Source organism: Tauraco erythrolophus, chromosome 3 (genome assembly GCF_009769465.1).
Source record: "Tauraco erythrolophus isolate bTauEry1 chromosome 3, bTauEry1.pri, whole genome shotgun sequence".
In the NCBI taxonomy this organism is placed as follows: Eukaryota; Metazoa; Chordata; class Aves; order Musophagiformes; family Musophagidae; genus Tauraco; species Tauraco erythrolophus.
This window is the reverse complement of record NC_141467.1, coordinates 61,859,591-61,875,963: the sequence shown is the minus strand read 5'-3', so window position 1 is coordinate 61,875,963 and position 16,373 is coordinate 61,859,591. Positions and strand designations below refer to the sequence as shown.

Sequence of the window (16,373 nt, the reverse complement as noted above, 5' to 3'; positions counted from 1 at the left end):
CAAAGCTAGAAATTTACATGTGATTTTTTTTCACTGTGTTAATGCAGTCAAGATTATCATGTGGTTCCTCGATTGCCATCAACCAGAGAATTAAGAAAACATCAGATCCCATGACATTCACAAGGTTGTGAGAGTTAAGAGGACTGGCTCTAAGCACACAGAATTATCTCTACATGCTGTGCTTATTTTTGGTGCTGAGCTATTACTGGGTAAACTTTCTACCTCTCTCTTTTGATTATAAGAAGGATTTTTTCAGTGCTATGCAATAGAGAAACAGATAGGAAATGGCAGTTCCTGTCTGAGGGACAAGGCAGAAAAAAAGGTGGGAGACAGAAGAAGAACAATTCAAGCAGCTCAATGGCTTGGCCAGACACTGAGCTCTGTTCTGACTTTCAACTCAGAGCTTTGGACCACAGCACCATTTACATAAAAGATATTGTTTAATAAAAGTCCACTGGGTTATGCAAAGCAAGGCATAACTGAAGGCAGTCTAAGAATATCATACTTCAGACTGACAAAGTTCATGTCTTAAAAAGTCCTTTTATGGGCCTTTTCCAAAATAATAGCTCCCTCAGGCTCAAATGCCTCATACCCAAGTAAAGATTTTGTTTAATTCATAAAGAAGTTGATTTGTCTGCTAGATTGTTTCCCATGGATCAGCCTGTTTGCAAACACAGAACATACCGGCATCCAGCTGGGTGTTACTGCTGCCAATTTCAAGACAATAAATGATTCAGTATGCAGCAAAATTCAAAACTTTTATTCCACAGAGCAATAAAAGCAGTAGACATGACCTACTGACACACTGCCAGAGTAAATATTACCTACCGTATAAGTTTCCAGTCAATGCTTTCATCAGGTCAAAGTACATCCACAGACATTATCAAACGTCATACTGCATTAAAAGAGCTTTCATGACGGATTGAAAAACATTTTGATTACATTTTCAAACATATCACTCATGGCATCTTAACGAGCTACACTCTCCGTCAATAGCAGTGTACGAAGAGTTGGTGCTGTTCTCCTGAAGACAGGGGTTTTGTTTGGGATGAAGCCTTCAGGAAGGAGTTAAATGGCTTCCATGGCATTCCTGTCACCCTGAGAGAGGTGTCCCCAGCACATAAAAAACAAGGGAAAGTGTCTGAGTTCAGCACATCTACAACATGGCCCCTGGCAGCACCCAAGGCAGGAGCAGGGTTTTGAGCTCACCTTTATTATTTAGTTGTTGCTTGCTTACACCCAACTACCACAGAAAGGAGGATGTGTTGGTTGTACCCAGTAAGTGGACCGTTGGTAGGTTAGGTCAGAGAGCTGTCTCCTAGTGTTGATGGAAACACTCGCTACCAACAGACCTGCTAGAAATCAAATAAATGCTAGAAATAGGAGCATTTTTTGTTTGTTTTGTTTTGTTGTTGTTGTTGTTGTTTTGTTTTTGTTTTTTTTTTCCTTAAAAATAAAGTCAGTATGTTCTGACCTTACCATGTTTAACAAAAAGTCAGTTTGGTTCTTTCTGCACCTTTAATAAAGCCATGTACCAGTTCACAGCTTTATGTTGCAGCTGAAGTGAGGTGTCCTGTGCACAAATACACCCAGGCAGCCATCAACAGACCTGGTTCTGTCCTGAGCTCCAAAATGGCCATTTCATCTCTCCTCACGAAGGCAGTGAAATGGAGAATGCATTTGCTATATGAGCAGTTTGAGCTATTGCACAGACCGAAACCCCCATATCAGCTGTGAGAAAAACATAGGCTTTGTTGTGGGCCTGGAAGGTGAAGGGACTTGGCTGAAGGCACACCCAAAGTGTGAAGGGAGCTTCGAAGCCTGACTTGTCGTAATGAATGTCTGCCAGCAGCTCCTTTACTTTCATACTGTAAGAAAGCCAGCTGAGATGCTTCATCTGGCAATAAGAGCAGCAGACTTCTGGGTAACGAGGTAAACAGGCTGCCACTTCTGCATGATATTCATGCGTAGTCCAGGGAAGAGGACAACAGTTCACCTGATTAAACAGAACTGGCTCTGCCACAGTTTCAGGGCTCTAGGTATCTTCCAATCATTAAAAAGGCAGATTTTCGTTCTCTTTGAGAAAATTATATTCCTCAGGCAGGAGATGGACCATAAAGTGCATACATACCCTCCTAACAAGGCTTCAAAAAAACCCTAATTCGGTCACTTCTATTAGATAACCTAGTCTCTTTTCCTTGATTTAATGCATGTCCTTGTGAACCATCTTCCAAGGTTTCATCTGGTCTGGATTTTTCTTTTCTTTGTTTAGTTTATTCTTCCTTTGAAATTCCCCTTTAGAGCTTTCTCCAGTGAAATACCATAAGTTTTTCAGGAAAACATTATTCTGGCTTAACAACATAGCTGAAGCTGTTGTTGCATCCCGCAGTGCCACACTATGGAATCCTCCCCTCTCTTTGCCCTTATTGACTTGCTCTGTGACTTTGCTTCTTTTCAGGTCAGACTTAGATTTATTTTTTTAAGACAGTTTTAAAAGCAAGGTTTTCCTCTACTCTGCCCACTGCTCACCAGCTCGTTTTCAGCTAGATCGGTACGCACGGCGTTTTCAGGCTGCTCCATGCCATAGCCTGGCAGTGGTCAGAAGCGTTCCCTCCTGTGACTGGGGAACACCTGCACAATTGGTAGGAGACGTAAGAGCAGCCCAGGAGGGGCTAATACAGAAGCCATTCATTAGGGCTGCTTCGAGTAAATGTGCTCCACAGAAACATGCCAAGGGAATGGAATCGCTTAGGGACTGCGTGTTTATTTTGGTCAGTAAGAAGTACTCCTTTGCAAGACGAATCATTCAGTGAGAGAGAAACTCTGAAGAAACAACAGCAATGAGCCGCAGAAAAGACAGAGGCAGGAAGGATGGTCTTTGGGACATCAAGAGTTAAAACTGGGAGTCTGTAATCTGTTTATGGAAAAGAGCTAAGAGCTTTGTGTATTCGGGAACCAGTCTCAGCTCTTGGAGCCATCGAGGTGGCAGAATCAAACTCAGAATGCTAATTACTGTAACTGAAGAATAAGTATGCTTATTATCTGATATACAGCAATTTTAGAAACACCCACAGTTTTAAAATAATAGTAATAACAGTAATTGAAAACATGAACTGACAAGTCCCTAACAACCCATTATATTACAGCAGTGGGGAAGAGCCTCCTATCTTTACAAAGCACCCTTCTGTCAATCCTTGACAAACACACACACCCCAATGTGGCCTAAAGAGCTGCTGCACAGAAGGTGTTAGAATATGTCACAGACCAACATCTAAATTGTGGTGTTTCTTCTAGGTCTTTTGTTACTGGAGTAAGGTGGAACTCAAAAAAATGTGTCACTAGCTGGCTTCAAAAACACATACCGGTGTCCAAACAGGCTTGTCTCTTGCTGTAAATCAAATTAACTATGCTGACCTGTTTTCACTTGGACCGAGACAGGGGTCTCAGACTTTACATATTTAGGGTGATATGGGATAAGAATCTGACTTAAAGACACCAGAAGCTAAAAGACTGGTCCTATTTATCACAAAGGGGATCAGAAAATGTGTTGCATGGAGACTTGTGGCTTGAGCCAGAAGGCTCAGGTAAGCACCTTCTTCCCTTGAGAGCTGCAGCTCCTGCTTGTCTGCATGTCTTCTGAGTCGAGACAGGTGAAGTAAGGAAGGAGGACACGGGCATGAGCCCCATGTTGCCGTCTGGTTTCCTCAGCTTGCCTTGAAAGGGAAAAAAGACAAAAAGTTTTGCAATGAAGCAAGAAACTTAGTCAAATGCAGACTGGACGTGGTGGGGGTGGGGTGGTGGGGAAAAGCTTTCTTTTCTTCCAGTGATTCTTGTCTTCATTTCATGGAATTCAATTTTTGGAAGTAGTAGCATAACACAACTGACAAAACAGCTTCATGAAAGTTCCGCCTCCCTAGTCCGCATTGGTATTCAGCATCTCTAGGATACCTTATCCTGTGGCTGCCCATGGAGAGTGACAAGCGAAGGAAGCGGGAGGAGGAAGAGGGAACATATTTGCACTCCTTGTGCATTCTGATTTTGGAATTTCATCCTCATACAATCTACAGGATGATCCAGTCTTTAATTAATCCCGGAGCTAATGAGCTGCAAGAGCACTATAAGTCAGTTTGTCTTCCTACAGCCCTTCTGTGTGCCCTACACCAAGAGCAGCTCAGCCACATCCAGGCTTACCATTTCCTCCAGATTTTTGCAACCTTAGAAGATGAAATTGGCCTGGACCCCCATCCTGATTTTTCAGTTACACAGAGGAGGCTGGGGAATGGGGGTCGGACCTCATCAGCGTTTTCCCATGAGCTTGCACCAGGGCTGCAATTTGCAAGTTTCCATCTGTGGCCAGACCTAAACTGCTTACCGCTGCACGCAGCATGGTGACGCTTTGCTCTCTCCTTGTGTCTTTCCGGATGTCTGCCATTTGGCAGACCCTGCTCACACTTACAGTACTCTCCGACGAGGGTGACGGATTCGCTTGCTACTGGCCACACAAACATGCACATTGTGTGGGGCTGGCTGCCTGCCTGGCTGCTCCCAGCTACGGCACAGCCCACCCCTTCTGCACGTCTCCACCCAGATGCATAATCAGCTTAGTATACAATAATAATTATTCTTGTTTCAAAACAGTCTTGCCCTACTTGCCACCACTTCATTAATTTCTTAGATTGAGTTGCATCAGTTCTTTTCCGAGTTACGCCCAGCAGCTCTGCTTCTGCATCACAGCTCCGGAGAGGCACTGTCCCGAGCACACACGGGCACAAGGACGCACGGCACCTGTGCGCGCTCGGTGCCTCACGAGATGGAGAGAAACGGGAAAGCAGTGGAGGTAGAGCGTGAGACTACCGATCCATATAACTATGGTGTTTACACATCAGCATCTGATATTTTAGGAAAACCCACAGTAGATATATAATTAATAGAATAATGTTTATTATTAAATTAACCTTTGAGCCAACACCTGTGAAGGCGGTGCATGTCTGCAGCTCTCACATGAGCTGACGTACAGTTTTAGTCCATAGAAAATGGCATGGAAGGGAAAGAATGATAATTTTGGAGAGGCAGCCAGGATTTGGGTATTCCCTGCCCTGTGCTATGCCAGTAATGCTCCAGTTCTCTGCTACCTTTTGCTGCTTCAAACTGGTCCTCATGGCTCGGTGGAGGAACGGCCCTGTGTGCCCCATCTTCACAGGGACCTTGCCTGCAGCTGGTGGGCACTGCTTTCACAGTCCCAGCTGGGACTGCTGTTCCCTAGAGAATGAGATACTGGTAGTTTGCCAGCCAGCCTGAAATCACTCTGCTCAAACTGAAATCAATTTAAAGTGAAGACAAAGTGAAATTTCATTGACACACAAAGTAGAAGCATTCAGTGTCTCTCTGTAGAAATAGTCTGACAGAGAAATAAGAAGGAGCACAGATGGATAGCAGTGATTATTTTTGTTTTAGCTCTGGTTGGCCCTCCAGTTCGTCCAGATAGAGACCATCAGGATGCTGAGCTGGGGTTCAGTCCCTGGGTAAGCTGCCTGTTATCTCTAGGTATCTCTAGACTGGTAATTTAATTTGGATCAAGAACAAATTTTTAAAGTTAATTTTGTGGTTGCCCCTGTTACTGTGGCTCACGTCGCAGCATAATCTTGAAGTGTGCAAGCTGGATTGCTGCCAGGGGAAACGTAGCCAGAAGATCGTTTTGACCACCAATGCGCACTCAGCCCACAGGACTGGATGAGAGCTGCGTGTGTGAGAAAATCCCAGCAACGTGTGCTGCACGGGGCCTCTGCACTGGCTCTTTTCCTCTGTAGCTCTCTTCCCAGGGTCCCACATTGCCCACGTGGACCTAGCTGTAGTAACCTCTCCTGGATGGCTGGATACTGATTTGGAGATTGGAACCTGGGTTGCCCTAATAGGAAGGCGACATGACAGAAAGAAACCTGAGAACTTCTTTTTGGCTACAAGGAAGGGATTTTGGGCTCATGCCATCTGTGGTGCCAAGTAAACGTTCAGCTAGAATCACTAGGCATCAGTAAGAAGTCATGACTTCAAAACTTCTACTGTATACTCTTACATATATTGTTTATTTGCAGCTCTTTGTCTTAATCCCCAGTGGTCTTAGCAAATATATTCATTTTATAGTGCAAGCAGCAAATTGCAGCATTGCTATTTTCTCTTACCACCAGAAAACTAACAGTTATCACACCTCAGCAGCTAAATGTCACCTCCTCAGGCCACTGACCCATTTTGACCTGTTTTAAATGAAAAGCAGGAAGAGTCAGCGTAAGTGCTAGCCCTCATAGCTGGGGGCTGGCTACTGGTTGCGCTGCCTCCTTCCCCCAGCTTTCTTCAGAGACCCATGGGGAGCTTGAAGTATTTCAGATGCTGTGAAGAGACTACCTGGTACCACCCTGCTGCCTATTCAGGTCACATTGGCCAGTTGTTCTTCACCCTCAGCACAGGACAGCTGGCTCCCAGGCCTAGAAGCTGAAGCATCTGTGGTATTTTTCTCTAAAACGCAGTTTTCCTGGTGTGCTACAGTGCGTGAGAGCCCTGCTGTGGCCAGTGTGGAGCAGCTCGTGCATTTATTTCCTCTGCGATAAACCGTAGAAAATGATACCACTGGTGGTGATCCTAGCATTGCCGCTCAGCGTGTAGTCTCAAAAATGTGACTTGGCGCTTGTCACCAAGGTCATCTGATCACTCTTCTCGTGTAAATGAAAAATAAATTTCCCTGCATGGCCCAAAAGGCAATACAAAATTCATACTGCACTCGCAGAGAGGAAAGGAAGAGGCAGTGTTTGCTTGACACAACCTGGACTACAACAGGAATTTGATCTTTTCTTAATATTCCTTTATCTAAGTTACTGTGAGTTGCCATGGATTTTGGCATCTATCTTTCCTCACAACGGTCCCACCATGCAAGGCAGCAGCATCTTGAGCATCAGCAAATCGTTGCAGTAACCCAAGTCTGCTCCCAGGCATTCCCTCAAACACCTGCCCTAGCCTGGCCATGACAATCTTTCTTTTTCCTTCTCTCTTAAAACTCATGAACATTCTGCAAGACTGGATACCTGTGAACTGTGATCTATAAATTCGGGCTTTTTTTATTTCTCACCCAAACAGTTGCCTTCCAAGTTGTGACCCACTGCTCCTCATAATTTCTTCTCCTGGCAGTTTTCCCAGGTCCCTAATCCCCATCGCTTATCATGTCTGTCCACATGCTCCAAACTGGCCAAATACTCAGGTTCACTTCTCTCATGGTTCATAGCTGTCAAACTATGGACAGTGTTAATTCTGCCAAATCAGCCAAACTGGATTTCCTCTTGGGAGATCTTGCTTCTGCAGCCAGCACACCCATTTGCGAACCGGTCTTCTACTTGCAAAGAGATTAAATGATTTCTCCACTTTGAATTTTTATAATAAGTGACAACAATTTTGGATTAGGTCATTCTTCTCACTAACAGAGAAAATCAGCGTGCAAGAAGTCAAACTGTTTCCTACTTCCATTTATTTATAATAAATGACCCCCGTTCTTTAAACAAAGCTGATAAATCAGAGCAGCAGCAGAGATAAGCAGTGTGGTCAATCCCAACTGCTGAAAAATCATCTCAACCTCTCTTCATCTCTGTGCCTCAGGCTAAAACATGAGGTTGACCTGCTTCTGAAGCAATTGCAAAATAGTTACGTTTCAGACATTCTTATCTGACTTCTGAACTATTATAATGCATCTAGCTCTTGGTTTTGTTTTTGTTTTAACTGTGAGGACTACAGATTTATTTTTAGATAAAAGTGGGGTTTTTTTTGTTTTCTTCAGACAATGCTCGTTAAAAACTGCAGGAATTTTTTTTTTTTTTTTTAATCAAAAGACTGTCAGTAAAGTCACAAAATTTGGCAGCAAGAGTAAAAGTGGACACAAACAACGTCTCTTGCAGAAGCTACAATCCAGGCACCACGGCATTCAGCTCTGCAGCCTGAACCCAGCTTCGTCGGCCTTGTGCTCTGTCCTGCTCCCAGTACTCAGCTTGTTCCTGAGCCATTAGGAAGCACTTGCTTGTAGAAGACCTCCCACTCTACATTACACGACTACGCAGGTTGTTCTCAAATCTGACTCTTAACAGCACCTCTTCTAGACAGGGTTAATGAATACCCTGGCTGGTAATTACTGTATTAGGTGAAGAACCTCCATGAGATTCTCTTTTCTTGAGAGAACTGGCCTTCTCTGTGTCAAAACCCAGCACTAAAAGCATTTCCCCGAGCGCAGTTTCTCCCACAGCAGGAGCCACAGCCGGGGATTCCCCACACAGACGCTTCCTGGGGAACTCCAGCTTCCCTTTCCAGGACGGTCACTTTGCAGAAGTGCAGGTCTGAGCCCGAGCTGCAGATAACATTGCATCTACTGGGAACATCCAAATGCTCTGAGGTCCCAGGGAACCCTTTGGATAAGCCCAGATACAACATGCATCCACAGAAATCATTCCTGTAGTGATGCGGACATTTGCCGCGGGCAGTCTCCCTGGAGCGACCCTTGGGGGTGATGGGCTCCACCAGTCTGGAGTTCTCTTGAGCAAAGCTCTCCATGTTTAACCTTCCTAGGCAGACTTTCAGATTAAGTTCGCATATACTGGGAAAGCAGAGAGTACAATTTGCTCCTGTTTGACATAATCATAGGCTGTCCCGGCGCCTGGAACAATGAATGCCTTAGGATGGGTTTTGCTGTCAGATCATAATACCGCCTTTCACAAAAGCTCTTCCCACTCTCACCATCGCTGTGTCTGACATTGTGAAAATGTGATGAACCCCCAGAGCTCTCGGCAGCGGTGCACTGATATCATAAATGTGTTTATTCAAGCTGCATCAACCTGCAATAACTATGAGGAGGAATATTCTCTCTGATGCCCATTCTTCGGCCATATTTTTAGGATAAAAGATTGGGGAAAGGTATTTCGTTACTCCCAACACACCAAAGGCGCACTGAGAGCCCCTTTTACTCATGTTTACACAGTGCTAAAGCTCTAGTTATGCCATTTAACTCCTCTAGTAAACCACAGGGGTTTCACAAGGAGGTTGCAGCACAGCCTTAAGAAAAAGGAAGAAAATGAGTTGAGCCACAGAGAGAGACAAGAAGGATTGCGCTGTCATCAAACCCGGACTGCTTCCAACAGCACTTTTCTCTCCTCAGTGGTCTGAGATCCCAGAAACCGGGAGTGACGTTTCAGGCTTTCAGTGAAGCCAGTGCTGCTGGGAAGTGCTTTGAAACTCGCTCCGGTTTCGGAACATCGCAACGTGACGGACAAAGACCTCAGAAGCCTGCTGAAAGGAAGAGCTCAGAAAACACATTTACATGAGACTGGAAGAAGGGTACACAAGGGGCTGATGGCAAAACCCCGCTCCTCGACACCCAGAGATACCCCTGTCGTGACATGTGCTAAAAAGACATGGATCATTGGGTCTTTATGTGGAGAAACCCAGGGCTGACTCAGGTTGGTAGGAGAAGGAGAAGGCAAATGGTGAGACCCTGCCGTACCTTGCAGGGGGTGTTTTGCAGAGCTGTGTGTGCAGCCCAGCTGGGGAATTCCCCAACACAGGGAAACCCTCTAGCAGGGCCCAGCTGCTGACCCTGCTCCCAGGCGGGCCGCTGCCCTCCCCATCTCTGTCCTGGGCAGCAGCCCTGCTCACAGCATCACACGGGCACTACCAAAGCCTTGGGCATCTGTAAGACACCACAAGACCACGCTGAGTAGAGGTAGAACCCAAACCCTGGGGTGGTCGAGCCCTGTTTGCAGACTCAGCCTTCTTTCCTGCCTCCTCCCTATGTGGTTACAGCTAGGATTTTCACTGCTTGGGTGAATATCCAGCCTCACTAGATTCAATCATGCCAGCTGGTTTTAGCCATTCCTGTTGCTTCCTTTCAGCCAGTGATCCCCTCTGCAGCTTCCCGAGTAACAAGTTGCTTTTTTTTTTTTCCCTTTTTTTTTTTTTTGTATGAATTTGGACATTTAAGGGCACTTCACTTGAATGAATCAATGCAGCATTGTTCTTACAAGTACTTCCTCAGAGTGCATGAACAGGTATGCACTGATGGAGCAGGCTGGACCACTTGGCAGCTTCACCATCTGACAGGTGAAACAGGTGAGGGGCTAAATCGATTTCAAGTCCGGTTTTAGAGCATTTATTCCTTCGCCACTGTACCACACACTTGCAAAAATATCTCTGTTGTCAGAATACTTCAAACTTCCTCATCACTGAAAATCAACTTTTTTAAAGTACTCTGAACCACACCAAGATATTCCAGTGGTAGGAATACCAAGATTTGTGTTGGAAAGGCTAAACTAGCAATGCTAAATTAGTTCATGCTACATGTTAGGACTATCTGCCTTCCTTGGCATTAATCTTGGAAGATTAATGCGTGATGGGAAGGCAGTTAAAGCAAACAGTGAGTATGAGGCATATGAAAGCAGAGAGAGTAAACCAAGTGAAAACGACCCAATTTTCTACTGATTTGTTCAATGAGTTATGGCAAGTAATTTTTTCCTTGTGCTATTTATGGGGTTTCCCGCTTCTAAATGTTACCACGGTCACTGTGGTGTGACATTAATTTGTTTATATAACCTCTGAGTTGCACATAAAGACCCAGATGTTATTTCAGAACCACTGCACTTGGGGAAGATTTTCTAAAACCTGCACATCAAAACTTCATGGAACAGTGATTTTTTACCATAACAGTGACAGGGCCTCTTTCAGAGAAGGGCACAACACTAACCGTCCTGCCATGAAGAGATGGTAGCTCGGCCTCACTGATGCTCTGCTCCCCTTGAAGCTGCAATTAGGCTTCAGCCTTGTAACACGCTTGTTTTAACTGCATGTTCCATCGCTTCTTTTCATACCATGCACCAGAAAAAGAAACTGATGGGTTTGGTTTAGTATTGGATTTAATTAAAATAAACCTAAGACATTAAGAGCTCAAGAGCACAGTAGAAAGTATAAAACAGTATGTATTTATTGCATCTAGTCCAAATATTAGTTAACTTAAAAAAAAAAATCTGCATTTTTCCTATATCTTTTTTTGTGGCTTAAAATTGGTAAAAACCTCTATGAGTATTTACTTTATGGTAGCACTGTAACTTCTTTGTAGCCTAAGGTATCATATGCAAAATACTACTCAAATCCAAAAAGTGTATTAAAACTCTGGGCATAAGATGTCTGGAAATTTTACTGCATCTCAGCCCCTGTTAACTTTTTTTCTACAATATAAAGCAGAATAACATTTTACAGAAACTCATTTCATGAATGAAGCTGTCCTACATTAAGTATTTCTTGGTTGAAATTACTAACAAAGAAGTAAAAATACTCATAGATGTATTTTAGGCCTAATGGATTGACTGATTGACAGCCTTGGGGAACTTCACCTGTGCTGTCCGAGCGGCAAGCTGAAGGCAAACATTTATCACAACCCAGCAGAGTGTATTCTGACTTCGTTGTATTAAAAAAAAAAAAAAAAAGACAAAAAGACCTTTTGTACTTGTTACAGAGAGGAACAGCCATGAACAAGGATGTTCTTTTGCTTTTGGTGCTTCATATGCTTGCAAATCTTCAGCAGAGACCTTTGATAAATCATTCTTTTTTACCAGTTAATTTGTTATATTGGAAGTAAAGATTAAAAAGTAAAAAAAAGAAAAGTAAAACTACGTCGTATTTCAACTTCCACGTTTTGCATACTGGGCACTGAACAAAATCTAACTACTTTCCTGAAGGTAAAAGTAATTTCACTGGTATTTCCCCCATAGAGCTCCTTTTTACAGGAGCAGCATCAACGAGATCTCAAAATGCTCTAAAGGAACTCCTTAACTTTAGGGAGGAAAAGAGGATCACAAAATAAGACAACGGTATTTCTGTAAGCAGCAGTAAGCCCAATATAATAAAATTTTAGTGCATAGAGTACTGTGACCTACACAGTATAAATGAATTTATTCTTCATTTGGCCCCATGATTTTCTTGGATTTTTGTTTTTGCAACTTGTAGTGAAAAATTAACAGCATCTCTATGTTCACATGCCACTACTACAGTAGGTTTGGACTTACTGTAATACTAGCACTCTTGCCAACCTCCCAAAGCAAACTTCTAAGGAATACTGAAGAGTGGATGATTTCTGTCAATTCCCTTTAAACATTGACCAGAGGCTGGCACTATCACAGCACTTCTTCCTGGCTGTAGTACAGCGACAAAATGCAGTGAGGTAAATTAGTCAAATTATCTTCAAAGTAAACTAAAATACGTTACATGAAGCATGGATGTAATGGTCATTCACAGTTTAGCACTTGTCTGGTACTGGATGGACAGTAAAGTTAGAAAAAAATTATTTCCCACATGCTATTTTGCTGCACTGCGAACTTGCACTGAGCAGGTTGCATACATGTTTTTTTAACATCCCATAGACACAGGAACACTTTGGTCTCCTAACTGATTTGAAGAGTAGGATTTCATTTCTTACAGGGGAAAAAAAAATCCTCTTATTTGGTTATTCCACACAGTTATTCTAGAGAGTTTTGTTTGTCACCACTAATGCATGGTTTAGTGCTTACTCTCTGCTGCCTTCAGCATCCTTCTGCGCTCCAAGCAGAGCAGAAGCAGCACAAATTTATTGTCCTAGAAACTATATTGCTACACCCTTACCTCAAAAACAGGCTCAAAATTGATCTTGGATACTTGCTGTAAGTGCATTTCAGTGAGAGCACCATATCCATGCTCTAGATGTTTCTCATCTGTCTCCTCTTCATCTTGGAGAAGTACCTAAAAGCCACTCTTTCCCCTTAAACCCCAAGTGGGAGTGGAGAGCCTTCACCAGGAAGAGCTGGGCTGCCTCTGCCCTCCCTGAAGCCTGTGAAGGATCCAAAAGGCCTCTGCTTACTGAGACAAACATCGGGTCAGAAGGTTTCTTCAAAATATCTTTGTAATGGAGAGGGCTGACAAGGAGGGAAAAAATAACAAAAAACAGAGGGTAGAGCCCTGCCACCAGCCACAAATGTGCCCCGCTCCCTCCCTGTGCTGCACCAAGCCAGAGCACTCACTGTAAGAAATGTATGGACCTTATAAGGAACGTGTGGATTCTATAAAGAAAAGCTGAAAAGGTTTCCCAGGGAGCAGAGAGCCAGAGAGATGAACTGCGGTTAACCTCTGGTCACATAGACCTGACCTTCTAGTTCCACCTGATGGTCAGACGCTTTTGTTTCTCAACCACGGAGAGCAGGTCTTGACACACAGCAGCTTTTAGGCTGTGATCTGATCTAGGTGGTCCTGCTCTGGCAGGGGGATTGGACTAGATGATCCTTTGAGGTCCCTTCCAATCCCTAACATTCTGTGATTCTGTGATTCTTTTTGACCCTCCGAATGCTCAAAACCAGAGCAAGTACAAAAGTAGCACACACGAGAGTTGCAAAGAAATCCTGAACTCCCCTTCAACTGCTTGGACTTGAACGTCACAAGACTGCATTTTATAAAGATCTTTTTTCCTACATTCACAGCTCCTCTATGTTTACAATTTTGTCAAAATTATTATAAAACGTTATTGTCAGTAGCAATACACAGAACAAATTTCTGTAAACAGAAACTAAAGCAGAAAATGGCTTTAAGTCATTTTTGACCAGCCAGCTGTACAAAATCTTAAGCAAAGCAGCAGTCAGGGAGGCTGGGTTTGGAAGAATCCACACTGAGTTCAGGAGATGTCAGGCCTTATTAGATCACCAAAATAAGCTGTTATTGTCTTCAGTTTGTTATTGAGAAAATTTTGTTCTATTTCAACTTTCCCTCCTGGCCCTGCTAAGGAAGCCACCTGAAAAACAAAGAAGAAAAAGCAAATCAGTCAATGCACAGGAAAAGAGGCGAAACCTCAAACCTTTTATTCGCATGAAATGTCACATAAAACATATCTTTGCTTTGTTAATACTGGTGACAGTGTTCCTTGGCACCTAATGCCTCTGGTCCTCTTCCCATGTCTCCTTTTGCTCACAGAAGTGGTTTGTGGTTTTCTCGTGATTGAAAAACCCCCTCACCCCAAGCCATGAAAATAAGAGGACTTCAGAACTAATGATAAATACTTATAATTTCACATGCCTTGCTGAGGTGAGACATGCTAGACTCTGGTTCGCAGGGTACTTGTCATTTGAGACACTCAGATAAAGCACAAAGCAAGTGGTAAACTGTGCTTTGAAGGTGTCAAGATCCCCAGTTTCGGGGGAAGAGTAAAACCAAACCCTGGGATTAGGAAGCGTAAAGTTTGCACTGAAGTGGGAGGAAACAACCCCAACACCCCAAACTGGCAGAGAAGCTCACATAAAAGTTAGTTTTCTGTTGTTGCTACTGCAACCAAAAAAAGACACCATTGTGTGGGTCGGAGTGTGGGGCAGCGCTGAGGGTCAGGCTGCGGCAGCGGAGTAGCTGCGGGCAGGGAGAGCCCCGTCAGGCAGCGCTGGTCCCAGTTCTCATGTTCACGACCACTGGAGTGAGAATTTCACCGTTCACGCTCTGTTGACTGAGCCCGGTGTGCAGCTTTAATGCTTGATGGTTACAGACAGACAACGTTTTGCAGCGAACTTTGCATTTTGGACTGGAGCACTCAATACTCTCCCCTCTCCTGTTCCTGCTCACGATGCCTAGTACCACCCCTCTGAGGGACGACAGGGTACAGGCTACTGATTTCTCACCAGGACAGACTGCACACACGGAAGAGAACACCAAAAGTGAGCATTGACTGCTTCCCCCCTTCATCCATCGCAGACCCCACGACCTGTGCTGCAGTGAGGGTCTCTGCTCCACAGCCTCCTCCGCTCCACGCTGCTGTTTTCCCTGCCTGCTGCAGAAAAACTACTACCCTATGCAGTGAAACTTCCCAGGTAGACATAAAGTGACCAAGGTCTACAACCCTGCAGTAGGATTTCAGCTGATCTTTAAACCAAGAAGTCTGTGATATTAGCAGCTGAAACTTAAAAGTTCAGGTTGCATTATTAACACTTCTAAACTCCTTTGAGACTTGACTCTGTAGTGCAGGTTTAAATATAAACACACTGAACTTCCTCTATTTTACTGTAAGTAAAAAACCAGCCTACTATCAAGAGGAAATAACAGATTAATCTAAATTATACTTTGAACCTCTATTGACTTGCCCAGAAAATGACCACACATCTAAATCAAGCATTTACTTTGTTTTTTTTTTTTCTTCTCCCTTTTCACCTTTTGTTTGTTTCTGCAGACAAAAGCAAAATCGTGAAGTTTCTTCATCCTTCAATTTAATGGTAATAGGAAAAAAATCTCTACGTTCTTGTCAAAGAGGAACCTGCCACTTAAGTAAAAAAGCAGAAGCTGGCTGACTTATAAATAGCACAAGAATTCAAAATTGGCAAGTGATCAGGAATGTTAATTTTACAACTTATCTTTTCTTACTTGAAATCCTAAAAGCAGTTAACTGTGGGGCGTTCCATTTTTTTTTTTCTAGGAAGATGTTAAGTTTGTACTTTTAGTTTATTATGGAAAAAAGCTGGAATGTCCCTTCCAAAAAGGGTTACAGGCTTTGCACTTTATAGCTAATGTCGTTTAAGTATTTTAAAATATTAATTGTATTAGTCAACTTAAAAATATTGAAATTATTATCTCAGGGTTAAGTACTCCCGCTTTCAGGGCACAATTTGTGTCATTAGCATATCGATGTCCACCTAATTCACTGATATTAAACACAAGTGTCTACTAAATATTTCTCTTAGAAGACCAAGTAAAGCAAAATGCTTCATCAGTAACACAGGCAAATGCCGCTCCTCTGCTGAGGGGTGGCACCCACCGAAGGACATCCGAGAAGTTACATACGCTGAGTCTAGTCTCTCAGTGTTAAATCCAGAGTAACCAAGACTAATCTCAAACGACTACTGAAAGTATTTGATAAACCCAACAGTGACAAAAATCTAATGAGCACACAGGCGTAAGCTCTGCAGGGTCCGGATGCAGCGCCGCACGCTCCTCGACGTGCCCAATATTCGAGTAGAGAAATACAAATCCTCTGTGACGATGCTTATTTGTAAATTGCTGGAGGTTGCAAATTTAATTACGTAGGAATTGCCAAGTTTTCCTCGGAAGGGCTCAGTCAACCCTGACAGCTTAACAAGGGAAAGCTGCCGCACACCAAGCTCTGGAAATGTGCCAGCTTGACAGAGGGACGCCCTCTACAGCAGATTGAGGAATGATGCTTTGAGAAAAAGGTGATCACCTATTTTTAGAAATACTAACATGCATCCCCGGTTTTTGAAGCAAACTACAATGGTGAGTACGGAAAGGCTAAGTTTCTTTAAAAAATAAAAAACAGGTGAGTCCAAAATATGTTTATTTTGCATTTT

At 43.5% G+C, this 16,373-nt stretch overlaps 1 protein-coding gene across 1 annotated transcript in view; it reads right to left on the bottom strand.

The window, feature by feature from the left end:
- Positions 1-13,665: 13,665 nt before the first annotated feature.
- TGS1 (trimethylguanosine synthase 1) overlaps positions 13,666-16,373 on the bottom strand; it is a 30,080-nt gene continuing 27,372 nt past the window's right edge. The window contains exon 13 of the mRNA XM_086609287.1: positions 13,666-13,825. Coding sequence (XP_086465413.1) covers positions 13,709-13,825 — 117 coding nt within the window. The 3' untranslated portion in view covers positions 13,666-13,708. The remainder of the gene's footprint in view (positions 13,826-16,373) is intronic.